This window comes from Protomyctophum parallelum, assembly GCF_964188405.1.
Source record: "Protomyctophum parallelum genome assembly, chromosome: 21".
NCBI lineage: Eukaryota > Metazoa > Chordata > Actinopteri > Myctophiformes > Myctophidae > Protomyctophum > Protomyctophum parallelum.
In genome coordinates, this window is record NC_139713.1 from 24,883,381 (window position 1) to 24,910,658 (window position 27,278).

A 27,278-nucleotide genomic window follows, 5' to 3' on the forward strand; every position below is an offset into this window, starting at 1 on the left:
GCCTGTTCACTCCTCATGCATTGAAGGAAGCATCAGCTCAGTTCGGGACTCTCCCCAGGTTGGCAGGGGGAGAGTAGCGCCCAGGATTACTGCTTAGACAATTGGCACTAGGTGAAAAAGGGGTTAAAAAATTTGGATAAAACATTTAGAAGAAAAACTAATGAAACATGGGAGATAGGAGGTTTCTCCCCCAAACCCCCTGTTTAGAGCTATATGCTGTCAAAATATATATTCCTATTAATGACGTCATCCAGTGAAGGGAATCAGGGACAGAGATAGCGGTATGCTAACTTGGCTCTCTGTGTGGAGAGACATTCTCCAGTCTACAGAGAGAGTAATGCATCATTTATGCTCCCTCGTACGACGGTGCAGCACGCACCGTCAAGAATAGCTGGCCTACAAGCTCACAAAGTGTCGTGTCCGCGACACGCTGTGAGCTTGTAGGTCGCCTATTCTCGGTGTGAGGCACCACCGTATGACAAAGTATAAATCAGGCCTCAGAGAGCAGTGGTGGAAAAAGTACTAAAATGTTTTACTTAAGTAAAAGTACGAAATGAAGAACTATTCTAAGTAAAAGTCCGGAATTCAAAATGTACTTGAGTAAAAGTAGAAGTAGTCATTATGCAGAATGTCCGGTGTATACTGTAAAATGTATACAAATATTATGAAACTAGCAGATCTACAAGCCCACAATGCCTTGCGAGCTTGGAGATCGGCTATTTTCAAATGTCCGAAATGTATATAGGCTAAGTGTTTAATGTACAGTAGGTTTTGTAATAATAGTCTAAATCCACAAAGTAACTAATAACTAAAGTTTTCAAAAAGTGTAGTGCAGTCAAATCTACTACATGTAGTGGAGTAGAAGTAAAAGTATTGAAAATTGGAGAGAGAGAGAGAGAGAGAGAGAGAGAGAGGGAGAGAGAGAGGGAGAGAGGGAGAGAGAGAGAGAGGGAGAGAGAGAGAGAGGGAGAGAGAGAGAGAGAGAGAGAGAGAGAGAGAGAGAGAGGGAGAGAGGGAGAGAGGGAGAGAGGGAGAGAGGGAGAGAGGGAGAGAGGGAGAGAGAGAGAGAGAGAGAAAACATATTTCTCCTTCTATGGTATGGCCAGTAAAGTGTCTAAAAATACTGTGTGTATGTGTTTGGGGAAAGGGGGGTGGATTTGTTTTGTGGCTTTCTTCGCAATCCCCTTGTCCTTTTTGGGTGAACACACATTTCCATCCGTGCTCTATGCATCTTGACCTGACATGATCCATACGACCTAAAGTATAAGTATTCGTTTTCTGAAGGATAATGCCATGCACAACCTTGCATGGGGTTGAACCTGACAATCCCCTGATACTATACAATTTACAATTTAGGCATTTAGCAGACACTCTTAATGAAGAGCGATTGAAAAATTGTATAATCTGTACATTGAAACTATAAACACTATAGAATGGTCAATAATGACCTAGCCTTTGCATAAGCCTGCAGGGTCGTCGAGGCTTCGACCAGTAGTAGGTGGAGTCTGAAGAGGTGAGTCTTCACACTACGGCCGAAGATGTGTCTGCAGTTCTAACTGCAATGGGCAGTTCATTCCATAGTTTGGGAGCCAGAAGGGATCAAAAGTAGCAGATTCGCAATCTCCAAACGCGGCGCGAAGTGACAGTGCTTTGACTTCTGCTACTGCTACTACTTTTGTATTTGAATCTTGCAAAAGCAACTGCTTGTCGAAAATGTTTGGTAAGTTTTGAATAACCAAGATTCTTTTTTAATTAATCTTCTCTTCTGGGGTGGTCCTTGGCACAGCCTCTTTTCAGACAGGGTTTCCATGGGATAAGCACTGTGCTTGTACTGAACTGTTGTACTGTTGTTAACAGGTTGCGGGTGTCACCGTAAGCACAATTCTAATGCCATAGGCCTTTTCTTTCAGGTTACATGGAGGTGGTCCAGATACCGAGGGGCTCCGTACACATCGAAATAAAAGAAGTGGCCATGTCTAAAAACTACATCGGTAAGTGTCGGCCTTAACTCGATTCTGTGTCCTGTCGAACACAAAAACGTGGAAAAATGATAAGTCTGCACCGCGTCGGTGTAGACAAGGGGGTGAATGTGGTCTCCTCTGTCTATGTTCTTACTTTGTCCTCGTATTTACTTTGTACGCACAACCAAACCTTTTACTTTTATCCTCACAACCAAACCAGTTTGTGATTTTTGTCCCAGGAAGAACCTTTCAGACCAACGTTGGAGTGCCGTGATTTTTTCCACCCTAAAACATGATCATCAGATATTATTATTATGTACACTTTTTTGTTCTTGTAGTATTTGTTAAAATGTTGTTTTTATGTGGACACGCCCACCAGTTCATTAAGTTTGCCTGGATTTGTCTTGTGGTTGGTGATGGCCATCTTTAAGTTCACCCATTTTCAACCTGTCTTCATATAATTAGTCCTCCCTAATAAAATAAAAATAAGATGGCACCATTATTTTTACTTGGTCTGTGTCTCATAGGAGGACTGCGGACAATTCAGAAAACTGCCTACCAGTGACATCATCATTTGGCAGATTTAGAGTCGTGATTATTTTTCTTAGCTCGTATAATACGACTGTGTAATTTCTTCTTTTAACTTTATTTACCCAGGGAGGTAGCTAAGCTAAGATGCTTATTTCCAACCATGCACGCCCTGCACACACACACACACGCACGCGCACACACACACACACAAATCTGGGAGCCGACCAGTACAACCACAGTCTAATATAATGTTGGCCACTGAGCAGCTCCACTGGAGCAGTCAGGGTGGTTCAGTGCCTTCCTTGCTCAAGAGAATCAAACCGGGGACTTTTCCGGCAATGAGCGTACTGCTGTGCTCCCATTTGTGACTTCTCTGTCGAGACTCGAGAGCGAAGCAGAAGACGGCTGTTTGGAGTCTGCTGTTTTATTTATCACTTGTTGCCTTAATGCAGTGCTATAAAGCACAACTATTCATTGCTTGTCCTATAAAAACGCATCATGTAATGGCTAGCTTGGCACCGGACGACAGGGTTTTTCTCCTCACTTCCAGACTAAACAAAAACCATTACGTCTCTGTCGAATGAAAACCTCATATATTCCAAACTACGTTTGATGCTTTTGTGTGATGCTGTAGTACGATTACGTACAGCGTTAAGTTACGAAAAACACAAAATGAAGATAAGACATTTCTCTGCTGTCGTACGGAAACCTTGCATGTCCAATACTGTTACTTTGATCCAACGTAGTTATTATTTAGTCACAAGCCATTTTTTATACTTTTCATTGGTTCAATATTTTGTTGCTGTAAGGCAGAAACCTCTTATCTCCGTATTTTAACTTTTTATGTTTTTTTTTGTAAATGAATGCCCTATTGCGTCAGATTACAGTGCCACACAAATCTGGCGGAAATAGCAGATCTACAAACACATTGCATTGCGGTTCGTTTTGAACCTGTAGATCTGCCTTTGTCTTTTTGTTTTGCTAGTCATGAATTTGGATCCTGACAAGTAACTGTTTTTGGACATACACTAGCTCTGGTCCATAGTGTTAGAAGGAGTTTTCCTTCTAACGCTATGGTACACAAAAAACGCCCTTGGTGGTGCGGGCTTTGGATTGACATGCGTCGAAATACATCCTTGGAAGTCGATGTGTTAATGGGTTCAATACGGACATACATGGTTTTATATCCCCGACACGGCACCGTGTGTGTTTGCACTGCAGCACACTGTGGCAGCCGGTGTCATACAACCAAAACAACAATGAAACGAGTGTGCTGTTCATTGAAGAAGGCTTGTTTTGTGGCCCGGACCGGTCCAATAACAGAGAGAAAGCCAGCGTGACAGTGTCGCTGGATTTATAGCCGCGCTCGCTGTTGACGGAGAGCTTAACCCATTACGACCTGCATGAGGCCTATTCTACAAATGTCTACAAATGTCCTAACAGTTTTCTAGAAAATGTACCCTACAAAGCCAAAGAGTAAGTCATTACAGGAATAAATACATTTGGCCGATAATGGGTTTAAAAGTGTTTCAACTGGTCAGCCATAATGATCAGATATTTGCAGATAAGTGATATTACACTAATTTAAAATAATGTTCCTGATGTAATTTGTTTGTCCAAAAACGTAGTTACTGCACTTTGGTTTTGTAGCGCAGAATTAGTTATAAAACTTTTTCATGCCAAGGACCTCCAAAATTATGTATTTGGCCATGGACCCCATCTCAATATATATATATATATATATATATATATATATATATATTTTTTTACAAGCAGATCTACAGCAGATCTACAAGCTCAATGAATATAACATAATGCTTTTTTAAGCTCAAACCTAACATGACACAGATGCTTTCCCGGTCTTAATGACTTAACGTCAAGCACTTTGAAAGCCAGTGGCGGCGTCAGATTTATAGCGGCCGCGTGGTGACAGCTGCTCAAGTCCTGCAGGATTACGAGGGGGGCATATGATGTCTATATATCAAAAAAGTTTAAAGGGTGCAATTACTGGCCGATCGTGAGCCCCTCATGAGCAATTTGTAAAGTTGTGGTTGTCATGAATGTCACGTACGTAGTGTCCCGTTGGTTAAAAGGCGGACAGTTTTCTTTGTTTTGTGGCATCGTGTGTGGGGTCCCTTAGCTGTGCAGAGCGTAATTACTGCGAATATTTGTTTTTGCAGACGTGGGGGGTGCTCTTTACCCCTTTTTCCCCTCCCCAATTTAGTTGTTATGCCAATTGATTCCTTCCCACACACATTTGTACATCCTACTGACTCACCTGCCATGTGAGTGAGGAGCCCCCACCAAGAACACGCAGAGCCTCCGTCCTACTCGCCCCGCCCCAACACTCCCCGCTGCAGGTGCAGCGAACACAGGGCCAATCGTGTTCACGTAGAGTAGACGCTTGGCAAAGCCGAATGTACCACGCTGGATCCGAACTGGATCAACCTTTTTTTATTTTTATTTTTTATTATTTCTCTCTCTGTTTGATATGCATTAGTTAAATAAATAGTAAATGGTGCATTTATATAGTGCTTTTATCCAGAACGCTTTATTGTAGGCCTACAGATTGTGCATAACATTCACCCATTCACACACACATTCATGTAACCAATGGCGGAGGAAACCATGCAAGGCACAGTGTCTTGCTCAAGGACACTTCGACACTAACCCAGGATCGAACTGAGAACCTTGTGGTTCCCATCCGGACGTTCTATTGGCCACTCTACCCCTGAACCACTGCCACCCCCTGACCCCTGAATCTACTGTACACTGTAAAATCCTGTTCACTCTCAGATTTACAGACATTTGGACCCCTGGGCGTTGAGAACAATACAAGACTGAATATTAACATTTACAAAAAAAATCTGAGCTAGCGACATTGTGAAATGTCATGCCGTCATCTAATATTGATCCCTAATCCCTTCTTCAAATTCCAATGAAATGAAATAATCCCCCCCCCCCCCTCTTATTTTGAGTTAAATAAATTAACACTATACGGATTTCTACTGCATGGCACTGGTGGAAAGTGACTTTTTACGGTCGGTCACTCACTCATCCCATGGCCTAGGGGGCCGTATCCCATGGCCTAGGGGGCCGTATAGGGAAGTCAGGGAAATCTCCAGCGCTCTTCTGCTGTGCATACAGCAGGGTTTGGAGGCTGCAGCCAGTCCATTCTGCTGTGCATACAGCAGGGTTTGGAGGCTGCAGCCAGTCCATTCTGCTGTGCATACAGCAGGGTTTGGAGGCTGCAGCCAGTCCATTCTGCTGTGCATACAGCAAGGTTTGGAGGCTGCAGTCAGTCCATTCTGCTGTGCATACAGCAGGGTTTGGAGGCTGCAGCCAGTCCATTCTGCTGTGCATACAGCAGGGTTTGGAGGCTGCAGCCAGTCCATTCTGCTGTGCATACAGCAAGGTTTGGAGGCTGCAGCCAGTCCATTCTGCTGTGCATACAGCAGGGTTTGGAGGCTGCAGCCAGTCCATTCTGCTGTGCATACAGCAGGGTTTGGAGGCTGCAGCCAGTCCATTCTGCTGTGCATACAGCAGGGTTTGGAGGCTGCAGCCAGTCCATTCTGCTGTGCATACAGCAGGGTTTGGAGGCTGCAGCCAGTCCATTCCTTGATGTTGTTGACCTTCCAGGACTTTCTCTGCCTGCCTCTTCATCACTTTCCCTCTACTGTGCCCTCTAGGATGGTCTTTGATAGGGACTCGCGATATTATTACTTTAATTCAGTAGTGTAAATAATTTACACCTCTACTCCACTACATTTCAGATGCAAATATTGTGCTTTTTTATTTTACACAAAGCATTCCCCACAATGCCGATGCTGTGGTTTAAGTGGGTTTTAAGTTAAAAAAAAATCTCTCAGTCCAAAAGGAGGAGTAAACACGTGTTGCAGTAATCCGTGTGGATTGTACCAGCGTCAGATGCACAGAAGAACAACAATAAAGCCGGCCTGGGATCATTTCTCCTAAATTTGGCTCCGTTTCAATGCTGAGAAAGTGGATATTTTCACATCTTGTTGTGGTTGGAGACCAACCTTTGTTTTGACAACCGGAGAGAATGGTATTCAGGAGATTCTTCCAAGCTTTCACCTGACGTGTGCGCGCGTCCGTGTGTGTGTGTGTGTGTGTGTGTGTGTGTGTGTGTGTGTGTGTGTGTGTTTTCTTTCTCGCACTTGAGGAGCTAGATTAGTGCATGCGATGTGCGTGTGCATATATCGTTGCTGTCGGGCAGAAATCTTGTATCTCCATATTTAAATGTTAAATCTTTGGGGGTAATTTCATGCTCTACTTCGTCATAACACAGTGTCACACAAAAGGAGCATAGATAGCCGCCACGAGGTCACATGTTGTGAGCTTGTAGGTCTGTACTATTTCTGCTATTTTTAGGACTAGTGTTTTTTATCTGTTGGCTTTATAAATATTTCACCAATGAAAAGTATTAGCAAGAGTTTGTGACTAAATAATAACTACATTGGATCAATTGGAATACACATCAGGTTTTTTGGAATGTTTTGAACATACAAGCAGTGATGCCGGAAGAAGTACACAATTTTTTTTACTTAAGTTAAAGTATCAATATCCTGTTGTCGAAATTGTACAAGTACAAGTTTGGTATTCAAAATTAGCACTAGTACAAAGGTATTGGCATCAAAATGTACTTTTAGTAAAAAGTAGGCTAGTGCAGGTTTTCAAATGCAAATTGTTTGAAAATGAGTGAGTAGCAGTGAGTAGCTCGTAGTGAGCTTGTAGTGATTAGAAGTTTAAAAAAAAGTGAAGTGAGTGTGGGGGTCCCCGGGGGTCCCCGGGAACGCGCCCAGGGGGGCAGACCGATTCCGGCGAGCCGCCCCATGTCCGAAACGGTAGAGAAATGAGAGAGTTACCATGTGGGAGTCCCCATGGGTTCCCGGAACATCCAGACCCCCAGGAACGCACCCAGGGGGGCGGGCCGATTCCGGCGAGTCGCCCCACGTCCGAAACGGTTAAGAAATGACAATTACCGACCTGCCTGTTATCGAGCCTAGTGGCCCATGACGTCATGTTCAAACTATCATGGCAAGAGGCGATCAAGAAATAAATGTAATCATCCATGCTGGCACAAACATGTCGTCTAAAAGTGTATTGATACCTGTCAAACAGCGCTATCAGGGTAAGCAAAATAACACTTTTAAGTTTAACAGTTTCTTTAATATTATTGTATTGGTAAAAAGGTCAATTGCCTGTTAGAAATGTACTGTATTTGAAGATACTGGTTCTGTTTGTGACAATTTATTGTCTCCTGTCTTTCCACAAAATAATAGAAAATGCTCGATAGTTGGCTCGATAAGAACCCGGCTCGATAAGCCTGATCGATAAGGTGATTGTTATCAATACAAATTAACGAGCTCCATCCCTAGTTACCGTGTGGGGGTCCCTGTACTGTACTGTACTGTACTGTACTGTACTGTACTGTACTGTACTGTACTGTACTGTACTGTACTGTACTGTACTGTACTGTACTGTACTGTACTGTACTGTACTCATCATATATACAGTTAAAATGTGCGTGTGTGTTTGTGTGTGTGTGTGTGTTAGGTTGCGCACAGGTGGTGAAAAACAACCATGCTATTTTCGTGCTCAGACCCAGGCAGCCACCCAGCCACCCACCCAGCCACACACACAGCTCCGTGAGTGGTTGCACCACTCAAAATTATTGAATATTGGAAGTACTCCAGTAAAGTAAAAAAAAAACCCCAAAAAACTCAACATTATACGCAAGTACATAGAGTAAATGCACTTAGTTACTTTCCACCACTCCATTCATACAAGTTTCCACCTAACCTGACGATATATAGTACAGTATGTGTGCTCCAGTGCATGTACGGTGAAAAAGTTGTGCATGTGTGTGTGTGTGTGTGAGCGCGCGCGCGCATGTGTGTGTGCGTGCGTGCTCGCTCTGCTCTCTGTTTTGTGTCTGTTGGCGGGGTGAAAACAGCCAGTAACATCAGACAGGGAGCACAACATGTTGACGATGATGATGATGATGATGATGATGATGAATGACGCTGATGACATCATCGCACCAAAACACTGGGCTCCACCTGTTGTCTTAGCTACCGTTCCTCGAGCAGAGAGAGAGAGAGAGAGAGAGAGAGAGAGAGAGAGAGAGAGAGAGAGAGAGAGAGAGAGAGAGAGAGAGAGAGAGAGAGAGAGAGAGAGAGCCTGCTTTGGATTACAGAGCTGTCATGCTCTTGGAACAGCATGAAGTATATAGAGCGTATAGCCTATAGTCCCGCCCCCTTTCATGACGACGCCAGGCCCAGGAAATAATTCCCAATGCATTTTTCCCATAGACATAAACGTATTTATTTAAATACCTTATAAGTGTCGTACAAACCCAACTTGAGTTGTGACAAATCATGACAACAAACAAATAATAGAATAAAAGAAGAAAAACCACAAAAAATGTGTTGTAACCTGCCATTTTCTTCTTCTTTCTAATTATTTGTTAGGCCCGAATTTTTTGTTGTTGTTTGTTGTTGGAAACTTTGACGATGGAGATCGAGGGAAACTATATTTTCCACACTCACTACAAGCAACTCACTACAAGCTCAAAACACGTCGTACTGCGACTTGTTTGAGCTTTTTTGCTATTTTTGAATCGAAATCCTGAATTTTTCTTTTGCTAATTGCTTAATACTAGTCATTAAGCTACTAATTAGACACTGGTCATGTTTGCATGTTTGGAATTGTAACAGCGGAATTCCATACTATATACATTATGATATTAACCTGAGGGCCACATTAACTGAAGGTGGGGGCCGCATGTGGCCCCCGGGCCAGCAGTTGCCCATCTACATATGGTAGGGGAAATAGAGCAGACCAAGTACACAGCCAACAGTCACGTTGACTATGAGGCTTTAAAGGGTTAGTTACATTTCTGAAAATTCACATTATCCAAGATAATGTGTAAACACTTATGACAGTGCTCTCAAACTAGTATCATGTCCATGTCTATGAAAAGGTTTAATCTACAACTCAATATCATGCAAGTTAGTAAAACATCCACTGATTGGACACATCATCAGTGTCGTTATCTGGAATCGTTTCGGGTCTTGCCACAGACACCCTCCTCCAGGCGACCCGGCCGAGGCTGAGCAGACCACAGACAAGTTGTCTAGAGCTCTATGCTTTTCTGGGCAATTCATTGGAGCGACCTGTATCCACGTGAGGGCGGAAGTGTGCCTGACATGAGCACCATGGCACATCCCCGGCACGTGACTCACGTCCCTTTCGTTGCTTAACTCTATGGGACCAAAGCGGACGCTTGCCCTCACTTGAGATACAGACGCCCCAGAGCCGAAGGAGGCATCTACCTTTCTATGTCTATGGGTGAGCTGCTAACAGCATTCTCGTCCTCACTGTTGCCGCTGGACAATATTTTAGTGGAGGGGTCCCTGCCATCCTTGGTCTGAAAAGCGTTGAAGACTGGTTTAATATATCATATGTATGTATATGCTGTCTGTTTGCAGCATTGAAGTCTGAAGGGGACGACTACTACATCAACGGAGCGTGGACCATCGACTGGCCCCGCAAGTTTGACATCGCAGGAACCGCCTTCTACTACAAGAGACCCTCCGACGAGCCCGAGTCTCTGGAGGCCCTGGGGGCCACGACCGAGAACCTTGTTGTCATGGTAACTAACTATACGTCACTGTTGTTGTTGTTGTTGTTGTGTATATCAGCCTTTGGTTGGACTTGCGCCTTGTTATTCATTTTTATTGGATATCGTCTCTGTTGGGCAGAAACCTCTTATCTCCATATTTTAACTTATTGTGATCTACTTGATCATATTACAGCATCACACAAAACCTTTGAGTAAATATGTTTGATATTCATAGTGGTGGTTGGGGATGGGGGACGGGTTCGGTTGGGGTCCCAGAACCCCGCAGGCTGAGAAGCAGGGGAGAGAGAGAGATAGCGTCCTGTCTGTGTCTCTGGTCTGCCTCAGTCCACACTTAGACTCAACATCTGGCTGCAAAACCTCAGCTGACCCTCAGCCAGTTGTTTGGAGGTAACTGCTATTTATATGGGGAAAGTCAAAAGCTTTTCTCTTTGTGTGTGTGTGTGTGTGTGTGTGTGTGTGTGTGTGTGTGTGTGTGTGTGTGTGTGTGTGTGTGTGTGTGGCGGGGTGGGGGGGGGGGGGGGGGGGAGTGTAAACACGCAGTATTTGGCGAGGGCGTGTGTTATTGTTGAAGGGTTATGGCTCTGGCATGTCCAAGAAGTACGTATGTACATGGATTTGAATGCTGTAAATGACAGGTGTCCTGGCATGTGCCTGTATGTGGAGCATGCATGTATGGGACAGCAGTGATGGAAAGAGTACTCACATTTATTATTATTATTTATTATTATCAAGTATCAATAACAAGTCTGTTACAAGTATAAGTCCGGAATGCCAAGTTTATTTGAGTAAAAGTACAAAAGTATCTAAATGTACTAAATGTACACTTTTACAAAAACGTTTTCGTAAATGTACAAAAAAGTACCAAAAGTAGAAAGTACTCATTATGCAGAATGTCCTGTTTCACAAGTTTTCTAATGTATACAAATATTTTAGTAGATCATACATTACTTCATACATTACTTAATTTCATCCATTTGAAAATAGCAGATCTACAAGCTTGTGAAGTAAAAGTACCTCAGTTGTTACTTATAAGTACAGCACTTGAATAAATGTTACTTTCCACCACTGCCGGGCAGAGTGTGCGCGTGCGTGTTTGTGTTTTGTGTGTGGCCGTGCTTCTGCGGTGGTATGTAACTTAAACCTACTGAGCGTATGTTTGTCAGGCTCCTCAGTGCCCCCTCAGGACTGAGGTTGGCTTTCACTTTGGGCTACGACGCCTAAATATACCCGACCACGCAGCGGGCAGCACCACTAGAATAGACACAGACCACTGGACCTCCTCTCCGCCACTGACCATTCTTCTGTGGCTTGAAGAAGTCCTGCTTAGTTTCTTTGGTCCAGCTCTGCGCACACATGCTAACATAATCACTGTATAGACGTCTATATACTGACCGTTCAAAGCTACGTAAAGAGCGTAGACGCTGGTTGAGTTTGCATGTTCTCCCCGTGTCCCCTAGGGCAGGGGTTCTCAACCTTTTTGGCTGCAGGGGACCCCCCGGAAATGCTTTGGCCATGTCTCGCGACCCCCGCCCGGCACCCCCTCCCCACCCCCAATACAAACTGACTGCAAAAATAACCTTATAATAGAGAAAATATATCATATGAATACTGAAACAAGATATAATCATTAAGGAAAGTGTATGCATGTACTATGTGTACTATGTAAACTCTTCATTTCCTTCTTATATATACTTTATTGAAAATTATTCAAGAGTTTACAAATTATGCAAATATTACATTAAGTTACATAATACAACTTATATATAAGTTATATATATATATAACTTATATATATATATATATATATATCAAGGCATTATTTTCAATACAAAAGTGTTCCTTTTTTTTTCTTTTTTTTTTACAATGTTAATAAGTGCCATGGTGTCAGTTTCTTTTTTCGTGCGTCAAGAGTTCTTTGTCTTTATTTTTATTTTTATATAATTTGGCGACCCCCCGAGGGTTGAGAACCCCTGGTGCTCACAAAAAACATGCAGTAATCCTGGTCTCTATACTGCCCCCCCCCCCCCTCCCCCCCCCCCCCTGCTACTGTATTGAAGGGTGTAATACTATTAATAGTTACTGCCATGTGTTCTTGTCAGTTTAAGTACGTTGTAGGCGTCAGAGCAGCACAAATAGAATGGGGCCATACTGAGTAGAATTGTGTGTCACATGGTATGTCATCTGGATATATACAGTAGGTGCTGAGGTTTTGGTCCGAGGCTAAGACGGGCAGGATCTTTTGAGGGTTGGTTGGTTTGTACCAATTTGTCTGTCTTTATTGTTGCAACAATTATAATCATTCACATTTTAACTTAAGATATTGTTTCGGGCATCCTCGCTTCTGAGTCTTTGGTTCCGAGGTTGTACTACACCGGTTTGACCCTATAGTTTGCAGGATCATGGCTCCTTCGTTCATCACGCACATTTTTATGCCTTTTCGAGTTTTTATGTTTTTAACGTCCCTGCACCTGGGGTCTCCTACCCCCTCAACAAACCTTCCCACCGACAAACCGGAACTGTCATGTGGGGTGAGTGCTACCTAGCTGTAAAGGACACACATTTTGTCTGGTCTCTGTTGTATTTAGCTCTCTGAGTTATAATTTTGCTTGCTGTGCACACCTACCAGCTATTAGGGACTTTAAGCAACAGCGGCTATAACAGTCCGCTCCGGCAACCGGAAATGGATCAGTGCTCGATACATAAACCTGCTTGCCGTCGCAGCCATTTATACTTCGTGCCATATCCCCCCCCCCCCATCTGAAAATGTTTTGTGCCAGGGATTCCCAGATGCAAATAGCTAATTTGCTTGTCGTGCCGCACTGCGAGAACCACCAAAAACATATTATGCTGATGCTATAAATCATAAGACTTTTCTGAAATTGTCCTCTCGTCCACAGGTACTCCTTCAGGAGCAGAACCTGGGCATAGAATACAAGTTCAACGTGCCTATCCAGCGCACGGGCAGTGGGGACAACGAGGTGGGGTTCTCCTGGCACCACCTGCCCTGGTCGGAATGCTCCGCCACCTGCGCTGGAGGTAAGGCAGCTCCGCTCATCTCTGTTCTAATGCTCTGCCACCTGCGCTGGAGGTAAGGCAGCTCCGCTCATCTCTGTTCTAATGCTCTGCCACCTGCGCTGGAGGTAAGGCAGCTCCGCTCATCTCTGTTCTAATGCTCTGCCACCTGCGCTGGAGGTAAGGCAGCTCCGCTCATCTCTGTTCTAATGCTCAGCCACCTGCGCTGGAGGTAAGGCAGCTCCGCTCATCTCTGTTCTAATGCTCCGCCACCTGCGCTGGAGGTAAGGCAGCTCCGCTCATCTCTGTTCTAATGCTCCGCCACCTGCGCTGGAGGTAAGGCCGTCGATGTCAGCCCCAAACCTTCTCTGGATCAGGACAAGAGTTGATCCCATACCAATACCAGTATCGGAAAGGCTGCCGATACTGCCTGAAATGCTGGTATCGGCAAGTAAAGTAAAAAAGTAACAGTAAAATACTAATTGCGAAGAATTTGGTAATACATTATTTTGGGAGCATTCAAAACGGTGTGCAGTCTCTTTAGTTTATCTCTTTTGTTCGAGCACCCGTTGAATTGTCTTGGATGTGCATGCGTGCAGTGGAGAGTGGTAAAAGTACAGAAAATTGGAAATACTCAAAATAGGCCTAATATTCTTTTGTAATTTTTTTTTAAAAACTCATTCTTCAAGGTTTCAGAGAAACCAATTAGCATTAGCATTCCTTTCAAGTTTTTATCTGGTTCGTTCATGCAAGAGATAAGAAGCTCTTCTGAAGTCTATACTGCCAGTGTGGTCTTTGTGGATTCAGCCTGTATAATACATTCAATATGTATATTTTTTGCATACTTTGGCGTGGCGCAATAAGGATGGTGTAATTCCTACGAATGAGTAGTCGAGCATATCTTCTGGTTTGTAGGCACAGAGTGGTATGGTCAAATACGTTCCAGAAGCCTCCTACAAAGTCAGATATTCTTAAGTCTGAAAACCACAGTGAAAATGTTGACCATGGGCCTCAAGAATGGCTAAACCCAAACCTTTGAGCCCTGAAACCAATGGGTTTCATGTAACAATAAATAGTGCTTCTCCCCCAGTTGTCAAGCGTGGCCTCTGGACAAGTTTGTAATACTTTGTAAAAAACCCATGTCTGAATAAGCGTGTGGTTTTTGTGAGGAAGCATAATATAACGGCGTGCTACCATTCCTAAATGGACAAAGCATGCACAGCCATCCTGACTTCAACCTGGTGTCTCTATTTTGGGTTTCCTAAATGGACAAAGCATGCACAGCCATCCTGACTTCAACCTGGTGTCTCTATTTTGGGTATGTCATTATAGTATAATTATATAATAATATCTTTTATTTTTATTTTTTACATTTATTTTCCAAATAAAACATTTAAATCGTCTCTGTCGGGTGGAAACCGAAAACTGTTTCCACTGGTCCAAAACTGTTACTTTTCCAAATTCAAAAAATGAAGGTGACCCTAACCCTGATTGACATCAAGAAGTACCTGCTCCCTTTACAGCTTTTAAAGTAGGCAAACTCCCACTGCAATACGTTGCAAAGAGTGCTGCGTGCAAACATCAGTAGTATTAAAAAGTTATATCAAAATGTGCGAGGCAAAGAACCCAAAAACGTACCACTTCCTTACAGAATGGGAGGAAGATTATTTTACCCCCCATCTCATTGAGCTGGTCATTTTAAAAGTAGATTGCAAGTCCAAAAAGTGCAGGCACCCCTGAAGTTGGTCGCATTTATTTACGAACAAACACATAAAGTTAAAATGTGGAGATAACAGGTCTCTGTCCGACAGCGGCGATGTGGGGCTAAAGCGGGGCAACCTGCCAAAGCGGTTGGGGCGGTACGGTATAGCACACAATCCCTGGTTGGATTCCGGCTGGCCTCTCTCTGTGCTCCCTGTCCCTCTGTAACGATCAATACAGGCTGAAAGAGGGCTGGCATGGAGTAGACCTCCGGGCACCTACCTGCTATGCCTGACAGCGAGTCGCAGGTTCGAATCCCGATCCCGACGACCTTTGCTGCGTGCCACTCCCTATCTCTCTCTCCCTATTTCTTGTCAGTCTATTGTCCTGTCAATTAAATTAATAAAAACAGTATAAAAAAAAGACATTACAAACAATATCTTATATAGGGCTCAAGTGGTCAACATGCATTTGTGGGACAAAGAAGTCATTTAAATGTGTTTGTGTGTGTCTGCCAGACTGCCACAATGTGTTATAAATCATATAGTTTTTCTTATTTTTATTCCATGCAGACTAAAAATAGATGAGATATATAAAGCAGATAAGATCGTGAAGCTGCTAAAGTATTTCATATAAAACATCCTCTGACGTGCTGATTGTTTTACCCCATGCTGAGCACTATTCCTTTCCTATAAACTATGTTTCACTCCTCGCACGCACGCACGCACGCACGCACGCACGCACGCACGCATGCACGCACGCACGCACGCACGCACGCACGCACGCACGCACACACGCACACACACACACACACACACACACACACACACACACACACACACACACACACACATCCATATCTCATTACGTCTGCCAGAACAGTCTGGTGTGGGACATCCAGACAGACCCTTTCTGAGATGGTATGGAACACACACACACAGACACACGCAAGCGTACGTACACACGCACGCATACGCACTACATACGCACGCACACGCTGATACGCTATCCCCCGGCCTCGCCATCATAAGCAACAGTTAAGAGCCTCAACTCTGTAAAAGGTATTTGCCAAGATATCCAGCAAAGAGAATAAGGAATTTGTGTGGATTTTTGCCAGAAAGTGAAAAGCGATACCATCTCTACTATACTCTCCAGAAAACCTATTTGACATAAGGACCCGGCTCAGATATATTACTCTGAGTGTTTAACGCAAAGTTCTTCTGGTCCACCAGTGGACTGATCGCTACTTTTTCTCCTGCGGTTGTGTGTGTGTGTGTGTGTGTGTGTGTGTGTGTGTGTGTGTGTGCGTGGATGTGGTGGTTGGCATGTGGTGTTTGTGTGTGTGTGTGTGTGTGTGTGTGTGTGTGTGTGTGTGTGTGTGTGTGTGTGTGTGTGTGTGTGTGTGTGTGTGTGTGTGTGTGTGCGCGTGTGCGTGTGTATGCGTGTGTTTGTGGTCTCCCCCAGGCTCCCAGAAGCAGGAAGTGGTGTGTAAAAGGCTGGACGATAACTCGGTGGTCCAGAACAGCTACTGTGACCCAGACGGCAAACCCCCGGAGAACCAGAGGGCCTGCAACACGGAGCCTTGCCCCCCAGAGTACGTACATGTGTACTGGTATATACAGCACTCTTAAACACTCTCCGAACCAGAGGGCCTGCAACACGGAGCCTTGCCCCCCAGAGTACATACATGTGTATATACAGCACTCTTAAACACTCTCCGAACCAGAGGGCCTGCAACACGGAGCCTTGTCCCCAGAGTACGTACATGCACTCTTAGGGGCAATTCACACTATGGTCCCGGGTGCGCACTCGGGACCACTTGGCAGATGTTGTGGTAGTGTGAATGATGCGTACCGTTCCCGGGAGCGGATTGCCCAACCGTCCCCGGGACCGCATGGGGGGCGGGTCTCTGGACCGTTGAAGTGTATTCAGATACGGATCGTTCCAATGTGAATGCATGCGTACCTAAAGAAGGAAGTGGACTTTAAGAACGTGACATAATCTCTAGTCGACAAGCCAAGCGTCAACCAAAAAAAACACACAGCCGCTGCAGTGCTGCACAACGCGTAACACGAGCTCATTTCTCAACGCCGCCCGTCTCCTGTTGAATCTGCGTATACGCGCAGCACCGCAGTACGCGCTGATCTTATTACACGTGGGCCGTGGCTCTTGGGCTTTGCTTGGCATAGTTTCCAAAGTAAAACAAAATAATAATAATGCTAAAGTAGAATCCATAGCAAACTAATATCAAACACGACACTGGAGCACAGAACTGACTGACACAGTGAATAGCAGGCAGGCTGACAGTATAGTAGTATAACGGCAAAGAGGCAATGCAATTCAGTGTGTCTGGATTTATTTGAGACAATGTCGCACAGTTGATGGTCAGTGTCCGTGCGCGCCAGCCATCAAGCACACCGTCATCAGGAGGATTAAAGTGTGTTATGTAAGTGTACCCGGGTGCGCTGTTGAATCTCGGGTAATGTGAATCATGGCCATCGGGGACCAGGCAACCGTATTCGGAAACGGTTCCAATGAAACGGATTCAGTCCGTCTCAGTGTGAATTGCCTATTAAATACTCTTAGAACTGGAACAGTACAATCCTCAATGGACCCTTGCTGTGTCGGGCTAGAAAACTTAATTTTTCGTAAATTAACACCCTACTTGATCACTACTTGTGTCACACAAAAGCATCAAAAGTAGCAGATCAGTAAGCACGAAGCATGGCATGAAGCGATCTGCTAATTCTGCTATTTTTGAATTTGAACATTTTAATCCTGAACAGTACAGAAACAGTTTTGTACATATCGACATAATGAGTTTTCCACCCGACAGAGACGATTTGTAAGGTATGTGATGAGTATGTGATATTTTTGGGGTTAAAACAAAAGGTTCATCAAACAAGTCTTTGAAGCTCAATGAAAGTCAATGAAAAGGTTTAATCTACAACATAGTTTTAGACAATATGTGGTGGGGGTCCCTGCTACATTCCTCCCCCAGCTAAGAGGTTAGTTTCTAGTTTTATACAATATGTAGTGGGGGTCCCTGCTACATTCCTCCCCCAGCTAAGAGGTTAGTTCATAGTTTTAGACAATATGTAGACTGTAGTGGGGGTCCCTGCTACATCTCTTCCCCAGCTAAGACAATATGCATGGGGGGTCCCTGCTACATCTCTCCCTGAGCTAAAAGTATTGCATCTTTAAATTTACACTAAGGGCATTACTGTGTGACTGAATTATATTCTATTATAGTCTACACAGTTATGTTTGACCGTGAGTCAAATAATTTAATACCACTAATATTTCTGACATTTGCCGCTCCAAGCGCCAAATGTTTAAACCATGCGCATACGACCGCATACACACACAGAGTATGCGTACACCACTTTCCACACAGGTTTCCCGATTTGTAAAAACCTCCAGGAATGTGCCTACAATACATACAATACCGGTACATTTTTCTTGGCACGTTTTTCCCACACGTCCTTCTTTAGTCGGTCATGTGATGCTGTAAGCTGGCAGAAAAGGATCATGTCAAACTAGAAGTGTTTATTAAGAGCTTCTGTCCACTACATTGTGTTATGGTCTTATCTATTTCAGAAGATCCTCCACTGCTGATGATTTTGAAAGCACATTTGTATTAAGTTTTAGTCATAGTCTTTTGAATAAAATTGCAATTAGTTTTAGTCATATTTCAGTCATCAATCAATGTTAGTTTTAGTCTAGTTTTAGTCGACTAAATCTACAGTTGATTTAGTCAACTAAAATGTATTTTGGCGGGTTGTGATGCGTTGAAATGTCTGATTTATCCTCAGCCATGTGTGCCGAAAATAGCAGATTTACAAGATTTGTAGATCGAAGATAGCTGATCTGCAAGCTCACAAGAGATCTTATATAGAGGGTTTTTAACTGCTCCTTTATTGGCTTCATTCGCAGAGCACCGCCAGGCTGCTCAAATCTGCAATAACCATTTATGGTTAATTGTTGGAATTAACGGGACGGAATATTAGGCTTGCGCTCATGCACACAAGTTCAGGATTTTTGAAAAACAGAAAACATTTGGGTGTCCAAATCTATAAAACTCTCTTACACAGAGTTTTATACATTTTGGCCATACAATCTTACACTGTTGCTTAATTTTGTAAACGTAAGATCCAAAAGCTGTGTTTGAGATTCCATCGTGAGGCAGTACATTTTTATTTTTATTTTTGTCATCATTACAGGCAGAGTAAGTGTCAAATTATAACTCACGGCCACTCAAGAAAGACTGCTGATATTAATTTGCCCTCAAGGAGCCCTAGCCGTAAAGAAAACGCAACAAATAAAATACTAATGATTTACAGCTTCATATGTTAACAATTTTCAGTGTTTGCTTTATGCCAAAAGCGAAAGCTCTGAAAATTACCACCTGCATTTAATTGTACTGGCTAGTTTACTTTATGAACCCTTGAGGGATAATATACAAGTATTGTATGTAATGTTCATGTGTTTACTGTGACCATCTGTGTCATTTTAGATTTTTGTGTTGACTACTCAAAAATAGCAGATCACAGCTTGTACATCTGCTATTTAAATTAAGGCCTACAGGGCCTACAAGGCCTTCAGCATCAAATACATTTAATTGAATTATTATTATTTTTAACCCATTTAGGCCTAAGGCCGATTCTAAAAACGCCTTCTAAAGCCTGACCTAAGCTTTCTGAAAAACTTCAAATATGTATATAGCAGCATCAATTTTTTGTAATTTTTGAATACTGTACATACTGTACAGAACCCAAATATGGGTTTCCAGCCTGAGGGGGTAAGATACCAAAAGGGTTTCCCGCCCAGAATGGGAGTGAAGAGAGCCTACTGTCAGCTGTCCAGAAGTCCAAATATTATTAAATTAAATTTCAGAATGGTAGACCTGAGGCCTGAGGCTTCCATACCAGGCCTCAGGCCTGAGGCCTGAGGCCTACCATTGCGTGGCACATCTATGCACGGAATGTCTATGTTCACAGGCTTCATGTGCGGCCTGAGCATGTGCAACACCATACCTCTTACACCATGGTGTAAGAGGTGTCCTTTGGTAAACCGGGTCATTGGGAAAATAGACGATCTACATATAAGCTCTTTTACTGTAGTTAGGTTATTTTCACAATGTTTATCTGTGGAATCGAGTAAAACTAAATGTAATGCCTACAATCCCAACTGCTTGTCAGGGTGGTCCCCATCCTGTTCTAATATGAGTATTTTGGGGAGTCGTGGCCTGAAAGGTTTGGGAACCCTTGTGCTATGGCAAAAGATGTCCCAAGGGGGCCAGGCACCTTTCTTTGTTTTATGGTTCCAGAGCAGTACAACATGGAAGGGGTGTTCAGGAATGTGGGGTTATGTTATGTTTAGTAGTGGCTGCTGGGTCATTTGGTAACTATGTAGTTATGTGTATATAACTATGGTGATGGTTTTATGGGCATATGCATTTATCTATGTAATTCATACATAGATACTGTAAATGCATATGCCCATTTAGATCAGATTACTGCGTTCAGACTGAGACGGATCTCCTGAAATCAGATTTTAATCAGATTTTAAACCACCTCTGAATGTGGCTCAAGTCGCGTTTGTAAAAATCGGATTCCATGTGACTTGTTTGTGTTTAGACTTATTTAAACAAATCGGATTCCAATCTGGATGTGGCACAGATCTGATTCAGGCTGGATTTGGCTGCCAGTTTAAATGGGGGAGGTCAATACAACCACTGATGGTGAAGTTGAATGCCCTGGGGTCATCATCGTCATGCTGGCTTGTGGTGGACTTTTTTTGGTCAAAGTTCCATTCTTGCCACGGACATACAACATACATGTAATATTACCAGAAACACATAGAGATAGCAGCCCTGAATGACCATAACATTTGTCCTTTGTCAATAAATCGTTTGAGAACCACTACCACTAGTAGGCTACTATTGGACTCAATGTGCCATACCTAGTGTCGTAGCAAATCAGTGCCATACATATTCTGACTTGACATTCAGTAATTGGGTCTTATGATAAAAAGTGGACCCCCTGTTGAAGACTCATTCTATTGGTTATACTGAAGTGTAAAAAGTCAGGCCTTTAAAATTGCGGCGAGCATCAGGAATGTGAGCTCACTGCAGTCCGGGGGAAACACTGTATCAAAGAAACCATGTAAACAAAAGCAGTTCAGATTTTTATGGGCTCGAGTCGTGATGAAAGCCAACATAGTTGTTGGAACACATCATTGATTGTGTATACATTCCATCTGGTGATGGGAGGTGGATTGCTCGTTGCAGTGTTAAAACAAGAATGCTAACAATACTACACAAGACTGTTGATTGCCATTGTTAAGAAATATATGATTCACAAAAAAAAGGGGGAAAAAAGCCCTAGCCTGGCAAGGTTGATATATATTTTTCTTTTCTGTAAATTATCATCTTACTTGATCATTCTACAGTGTCACACAAAAGTAGCAGATCTGCAAGCTCAAAACGTGGCCTGAATCGACGCAATTCCAGCTTGTAGATCTGCTACTTTTGATCCTGAAAAGTAACAGTTTTAGACATAATGAGGTTTCCACCTGACAGACGATTTGTAAGGTAGAGTAAAAGTGATATATTTTGGTATGGTTTTTATTGTTATAAATGTTAAAGCTCTATTCTGAAAGTAATCATTGCTAGCAGCTACTATATAGTGTTTTTAGTTTGTTTTTCTTTTCTTTCTCTCTTTGTGTGTTTTCGTAAATCAATGCCCTCCTTGATCACACTACAGCGTCGTCCTACACCTACAGCATCAAAGATAGTAGATCGCCCCACGGTTCGAACTTGTCGATCTGCTACTTTTGAATTTGAATCCCGAAAAGTAACCGTTAGTTAGAGCGTGTGACCACTCTACAAAAAAACTGTTTTTTTTTGTTTGTTTTTACACTCCTGTGTATGATTTTTTTTATTTTTTTTCCCCAGGTGGTTCATCGGGGACTGGTCGGAGTGTGGGAAGACGTGTGACGGAGGCACTCGGACTCGGACCGTCCTGTGCATCCGTAGGATGGGCCCGGCTGAGGAGGAGACCCTGGAGGACAGCCTGTGTCTCACCCACAGACCCATCCAGCGGGAGGCCTGCAACAACCAGTCCTGTCCGCCCCAGTGGGTCACCCTGGACTGGTCAGAGGTAAGAGCACATTTGTATTTTTCATTTGACATTTTCCCCTTTCCTCCCCAATTTAGTCATTTGATATTCCTTTTTTTGTGGACTTTACCGCTGCGCCACCCGAGCGCTGTATTTGACACTTCCTGACCTGTTTTCATTGCTTTCTCTTTTTGTACCCATTAAAATCTGTCATCTGATGACGATAAAGTTGAAGTACTGTACTACTACTTTGTCTTCTGTCCTCTAGTGCACTCCTAAATGTGACTTCAGTTGATGTACTGTCTCTGTACTTTTGTATTGTGACCTGGCAGTGCACTCCTATGTTGAAGTACTTTGTCTTGTGACCTGGCAGTGTACTCCTAAATGTTGAAGTACTTAGTCTTGTGACCTGGCAGTGTACTCCTATGTTGAAGTACTTTGTCTTGTGACCTGGCAGTGCACTCCTATGTTGAAGTACTTTGTCTTGTGACCTGGCAGTGCACTCCTAAATGTTGAAGTACTTTGTCTTGTGACCTGGCAGTGTACTCCTATGTTGAAGTACTTTGTCTTGTGACCTGGCAGTGCACTCCTAAATGTTGAAGTACTTTGTCTTGTGACCTGGCAGTGCACTCCTAAATGTTGAAGTACTTTGCCTTGTGACCTGGCAGTGCACTCCTAAATGTTGAAGTACTTTGTCTTGTGACCTTGCAGTGTACTCCTAAATGTTGAAGTACTTTGTCTTGTGACCTGGCAGTGTAATCCTAAATGTGTCTTCTTCAGTTGAAGTACGTCTTTGTCTTGTGTCCTGGCAGTGCACTCCTAAATGTGGCCCGGGCTTCAAGCATCGCATCGTGCTGTGCAAGAGCAGTGACCTGACCAAGACCTTCCCCCCGGCGCACTGTCCCAGCCACAACAAACCGCCTGTGAGGATCCGCTGCAGTCAGGGACGCTGTCCACCGCCCCGCTGGATCCCTGGAGAATGGGGACAGGTAAGGACTAACTAGCGCCAGTGTTGATTTCGACGAAAACTACTGTATAACAAAAAATGTTCATCGACTACCTTTTTTCACTGACAGACACTAAATGAAAACTAAAAGTAAACTAACCTATGACTAAAACTAAGACTCAATATATTGACAATGTTGTCAACAAATTAAAACTGAAGACTGTTAGGGAGGGACCAGAGTGGTGTAGACTAGGAGAGTGGCGTCATTGAGGGGGCAGAAAACAGCGAGTGCTGTTCATGCAGCACTGGAGAGTGACAAGGTGGAGTTTTAAATACATTGTTTTCAATGAGAGCGGCGCAGATATCAGCAATTTTAGGCATGTGTGGAACATGAAAACGGTTTAAAGTATTGTACAGTGACAACTAAAGTCTCTGTAATGTTAATGTGTACTATTACTAAAAAACAATCTAAAATAAAGGGATTTAAGATCATTAAAGCTGGGCTGTTGCCTGGGTCCAGTGCATTCTGTCAACTTCTGGTCTAGGACTTTGTAACTATTCCGCTCCACATAGCGGACCCTGATAGCCGCACGGAGCCGCCATTGGACTGGCCCCAGGAAGTGAACGGAGATGTCGTAACTCTCCTTCAATGGCTCTGGGAGGGACTAGTGGAGAAGAGATCCAGAGAACTGAAAATAGCAGATTACAAGCTCGTAGAATCTTGTAGATCGGCTATTTTCAGCATGCAACAAAGTGCATAAATCAGGCATAATGACGCTATCAAGGCACCTCCAAAATGACATTTTATTCAAAATACTATGACTAAAACTAAATCAAAATGTGGGCTGTCAAAATCAACAATGTTCAGCACCGTTAATGTCCTGCCCTCCCTTGACACAGCACTTCCCCTAAACCTTTAGTATCTCAAGACCCAAAAGAGAAATGAGATGAAATTAATTTGATTATTTAGTATTTTATTTTATAGTAACTAAACCGGTGCCTGGCTGTAGAGCACCGAGTCGGTAACGATGGGAGTTGGAGATCCATGCCAAACCTGGCTATGCAATACCTGTTGTACCCGTGTCAGAGTACCCGTTCTACCCATCAGTCTGTGTCCCTTTTATGCCTATATACAGTATGGAGATATCGGTCTCTCTGTGTCGCTTTATTCCTATATATGGAGTTCTGTGTCAGGCATGCCCAAATATGTGTGTGTTGCCTAATCTCAATGTGACGTCATGGAATGTACTTTGAGGTCCACTGGCCGAGCCTGACCAGAACCTTTTGTGGTGGTTCTGGACTGCGTATCCAACCGTCAGCACTCCCTGTGGTGGGGTGACCGGTTCTCGAGTTACGTGGATTACAGACGTACATATGTAGAGAGACGTGGTACATTTATAATAGGACGAGAACAGTGCCCATTGGGGCATATTTACTCCCCATAAAAATGTGTCCGCGACGGGTCCCGACCCAGTGTTTGGTAAGCTTGACTTGTGGGTAGAAACCTCTTATCTTCATATTTATACTTTTTGTGCTTTTTGCTTAATGCCTTTTTTATAGCTCATGGATCTGCTACTTTAGATTTTAGAAAAAAAGGCCTATTTCATACAAGACCCAAAAACGGACCTCAAACCATTATTTGGGAAACACTGCCCGACCCACTATTTGTTCTTTTCTTTTTGTTTTTTTAGGTCACGGTAAGGTTTCAGTGATGTGGTCAGTCAGGACGTTTGCTGAGTGTTGCTGAGGTCAGGGTTCAAAGGTTATGGGTTAGGCATGCAGTCTTGGTCATGGTCTGCTTTCATAATGAGAGACAGAGGAATGCCAGCACACTGACGCAGCAAAAAAAAAATAGAACGTAGACATCAAGGTTTTTTAGACTCAAAACGTTTTCTATTCCTATCCTTCTTTCTTGTGCTATCTGTTGGAAATACCCAATCTTTTTGGTTTGTCTAACAGGAGCATTATTTTCATAATGGCCTTATCTGTCACACATAACCACATAATCACACATAACTCATCATTATTGTTGATATCTTTTTCAAAAGTAGTGGAAATAGCCGATCTACAGTACAAGCTCAAAACGTGTAGTGCATTTTGAGCTTGTGTCTGCGATTGGCTTTCTTTATATAGTATATAGACAGAAACACAATTAAATCGTTAATCTCATATTATTTGAGCAACAATTAATCGGCAAGTAAGAATTCATGATCGTGACAGCGGCGTCTCACTTCAATCGCCGCCGATAATAACGGTCTTCGTCATGCCCTGTCAAAGTTAAAGCCTAATTTATATTTTTGTCGTACGGGCCGCTCCCCCGAAAATATACGATCTTCAACTTTCACCTCGTCAGTTGAAAATCTGTTCTTTTTGGTTGAGGGAGATGGTCGTACAAAAAAAACGTCTAACCTACTTTCACAGAGCCCTCGGCCTTATGCGGCGCTTTCTCGTGCACATGTGGAGAGCTGTCTGGAAGGCTCATTTATTATACTTGACTGTTTGACCGTGTCATGCAACAGAAATTACATAATTCCAGCTGGGGGGAAAATGGGGCCTACGTGAGTCGCCTCGTTTTTAGTTGAAAATGCATAATTTGTGTCATGTCGTTGCTGTCGGGTCAGACATCTTGTATCTCTTTATTTCAATTTGTTTGGACATACAATTTACAATTTAGCAGACACTTTGAATCCAAAGCGATTTACAGTAAGCAAGGAAAACACAAGGTAACAATTGCATTGAAATAGTAAGAACGTGCTACGGCAAAGGTTTCCAACCGCTACTGTAGTGACTGCTATCAATGAATCAATCCAAAGTGATGCTTTAGAGGCTAAGCATGGGCTCATACTGTATATGGGACTTGTTCAAACTAAATCCATACTGATACAGACTGACTACAGAATGTAGTTAATAATAGCGTCTTACAAAGGAAAAAACACCAAAGGTGCTAACATTGCCAAGAAGAAACAACCCCAGCCTAAACACAAGATGTTTTTATTTTTTATGTCGGAAAAGAATATGGGATTTTACTTGAGTTGAGACCCATAATAATTGGTCCTGGGCCCACAAATGGGTCCCGACCCACTGTTTGATAAACAGTGCCGTACAACCCTCGATTGACCCCTACAATAGCCGATCTACAAGCTGACAACGTAACGCATTGTGTGTCCTTGTAGATCGGCTATTTTCAGCACCGGACACCGTTTGTACGACGAAGTATAAACCAAGCTTAAACTCTCACACTCTCTCAAACGTTCACACTCTCCACTCTCTCTCTCTCTTGTTTTTCTTTGCTCGGCTCTCGGAGAGAGAGAGAGCGCCAGAAAGGGGAGATTGTTAGCGGCGGCAGCGGCTTTGCGAAGTTCCCCCCGGTCTCCCGGGCCAAAAGGTCACTGGTTCAAATCCCACTTAAGACTGGACCATTGACGTACGCCATCTGTCATGGGCCCGGCAGCAGGTCCTTAATAAAGACCCTCTAATTGGGAAGGGATGACATGATCTGAAGGCTGAGGCTCAGTGAAGGTGACGGCAAAGCCCCGCTATACTGTAGCTGCTCAAATGATGGGGGCGGCCATGTGTTGATGGCTGGGCTCATGCTCTCACACACACACACACACACACACACACATCCATTGTGGCTATAGTTTATCTGTAAAAATTGTGTTTTATTTTATTTTAAATGAACTACATGCATGCATTTTGAAACTGTTTTTAATATTTAATATGATATTGTTTATGTCCCTCAAACGTATTTCTAATAGTTTGAGCCTAAATCATCACTCTGATATAACCAGTTTACCGGTATGTCATTTCTGTCTGGCTTTTAAAGTAGTTTTAGCTACAGAACCACAATGTCCTGATGTGGTGGGGACGCTGAATGCAAATTATTTAATCTTTGAGTCAATATAATACTGATGACCAGGCTTGTTTCCATTCCATGCCAGCTTGGAAAATCAACAATGGCAGACATTGTAAACAAAGTGGAAATGTAAATTTGGAACTGAAGACTGAAGAGGGGGAGGAATTATACAAAGTGGGGCAATACAGATGACATCACGGGTAGCACCAAATCAGTTGAGCTGCTCCTGAGAGCAATTTCCATAAAAGCCCCATTTGATGAGAAAGTCAAGCCTGATTGTTCAAAATCAGGGTCTTACGGCGCGCATGGGCGGTCACCCCCCAGCGGGAACCTGATAAATGGGAGAGGGGGAGAAAGTAGGAGAGAAGAGAGTTTTGTTTTAATCGTTTGTTCCGCTTTAGCAATGTGAATGTAGGATTTTTAGTGTTGATACAGCTCCTTTGAGAGGTACTATGGAGGTAGCCTTATTTTGGACACCAAA

At 43.3% G+C, this 27,278-nt stretch overlaps 1 protein-coding gene across 1 annotated transcript in view; it reads left to right on the forward strand.

The window, feature by feature from the left end:
• The window catches only part of adamts6 (ADAM metallopeptidase with thrombospondin type 1 motif, 6), a 96,581-nt gene that overhangs the window by 54,689 nt on the left and 14,614 nt on the right, over nt 1-27,278 (forward strand). Inside the window, exons 18-23 of the mRNA XM_083793157.1 lie at nt 1,911-1,991; nt 10,007-10,170; nt 13,059-13,197; nt 16,339-16,468; nt 21,833-22,037; nt 22,808-22,984. Of these exons, the coding sequence (XP_083649283.1) occupies nt 1,911-1,991; nt 10,007-10,170; nt 13,059-13,197; nt 16,339-16,468; nt 21,833-22,037; nt 22,808-22,984 (896 nt within the window). The remainder of the gene's footprint in view (nt 1-1,910; nt 1,992-10,006; nt 10,171-13,058; nt 13,198-16,338; nt 16,469-21,832; nt 22,038-22,807; nt 22,985-27,278) is intronic.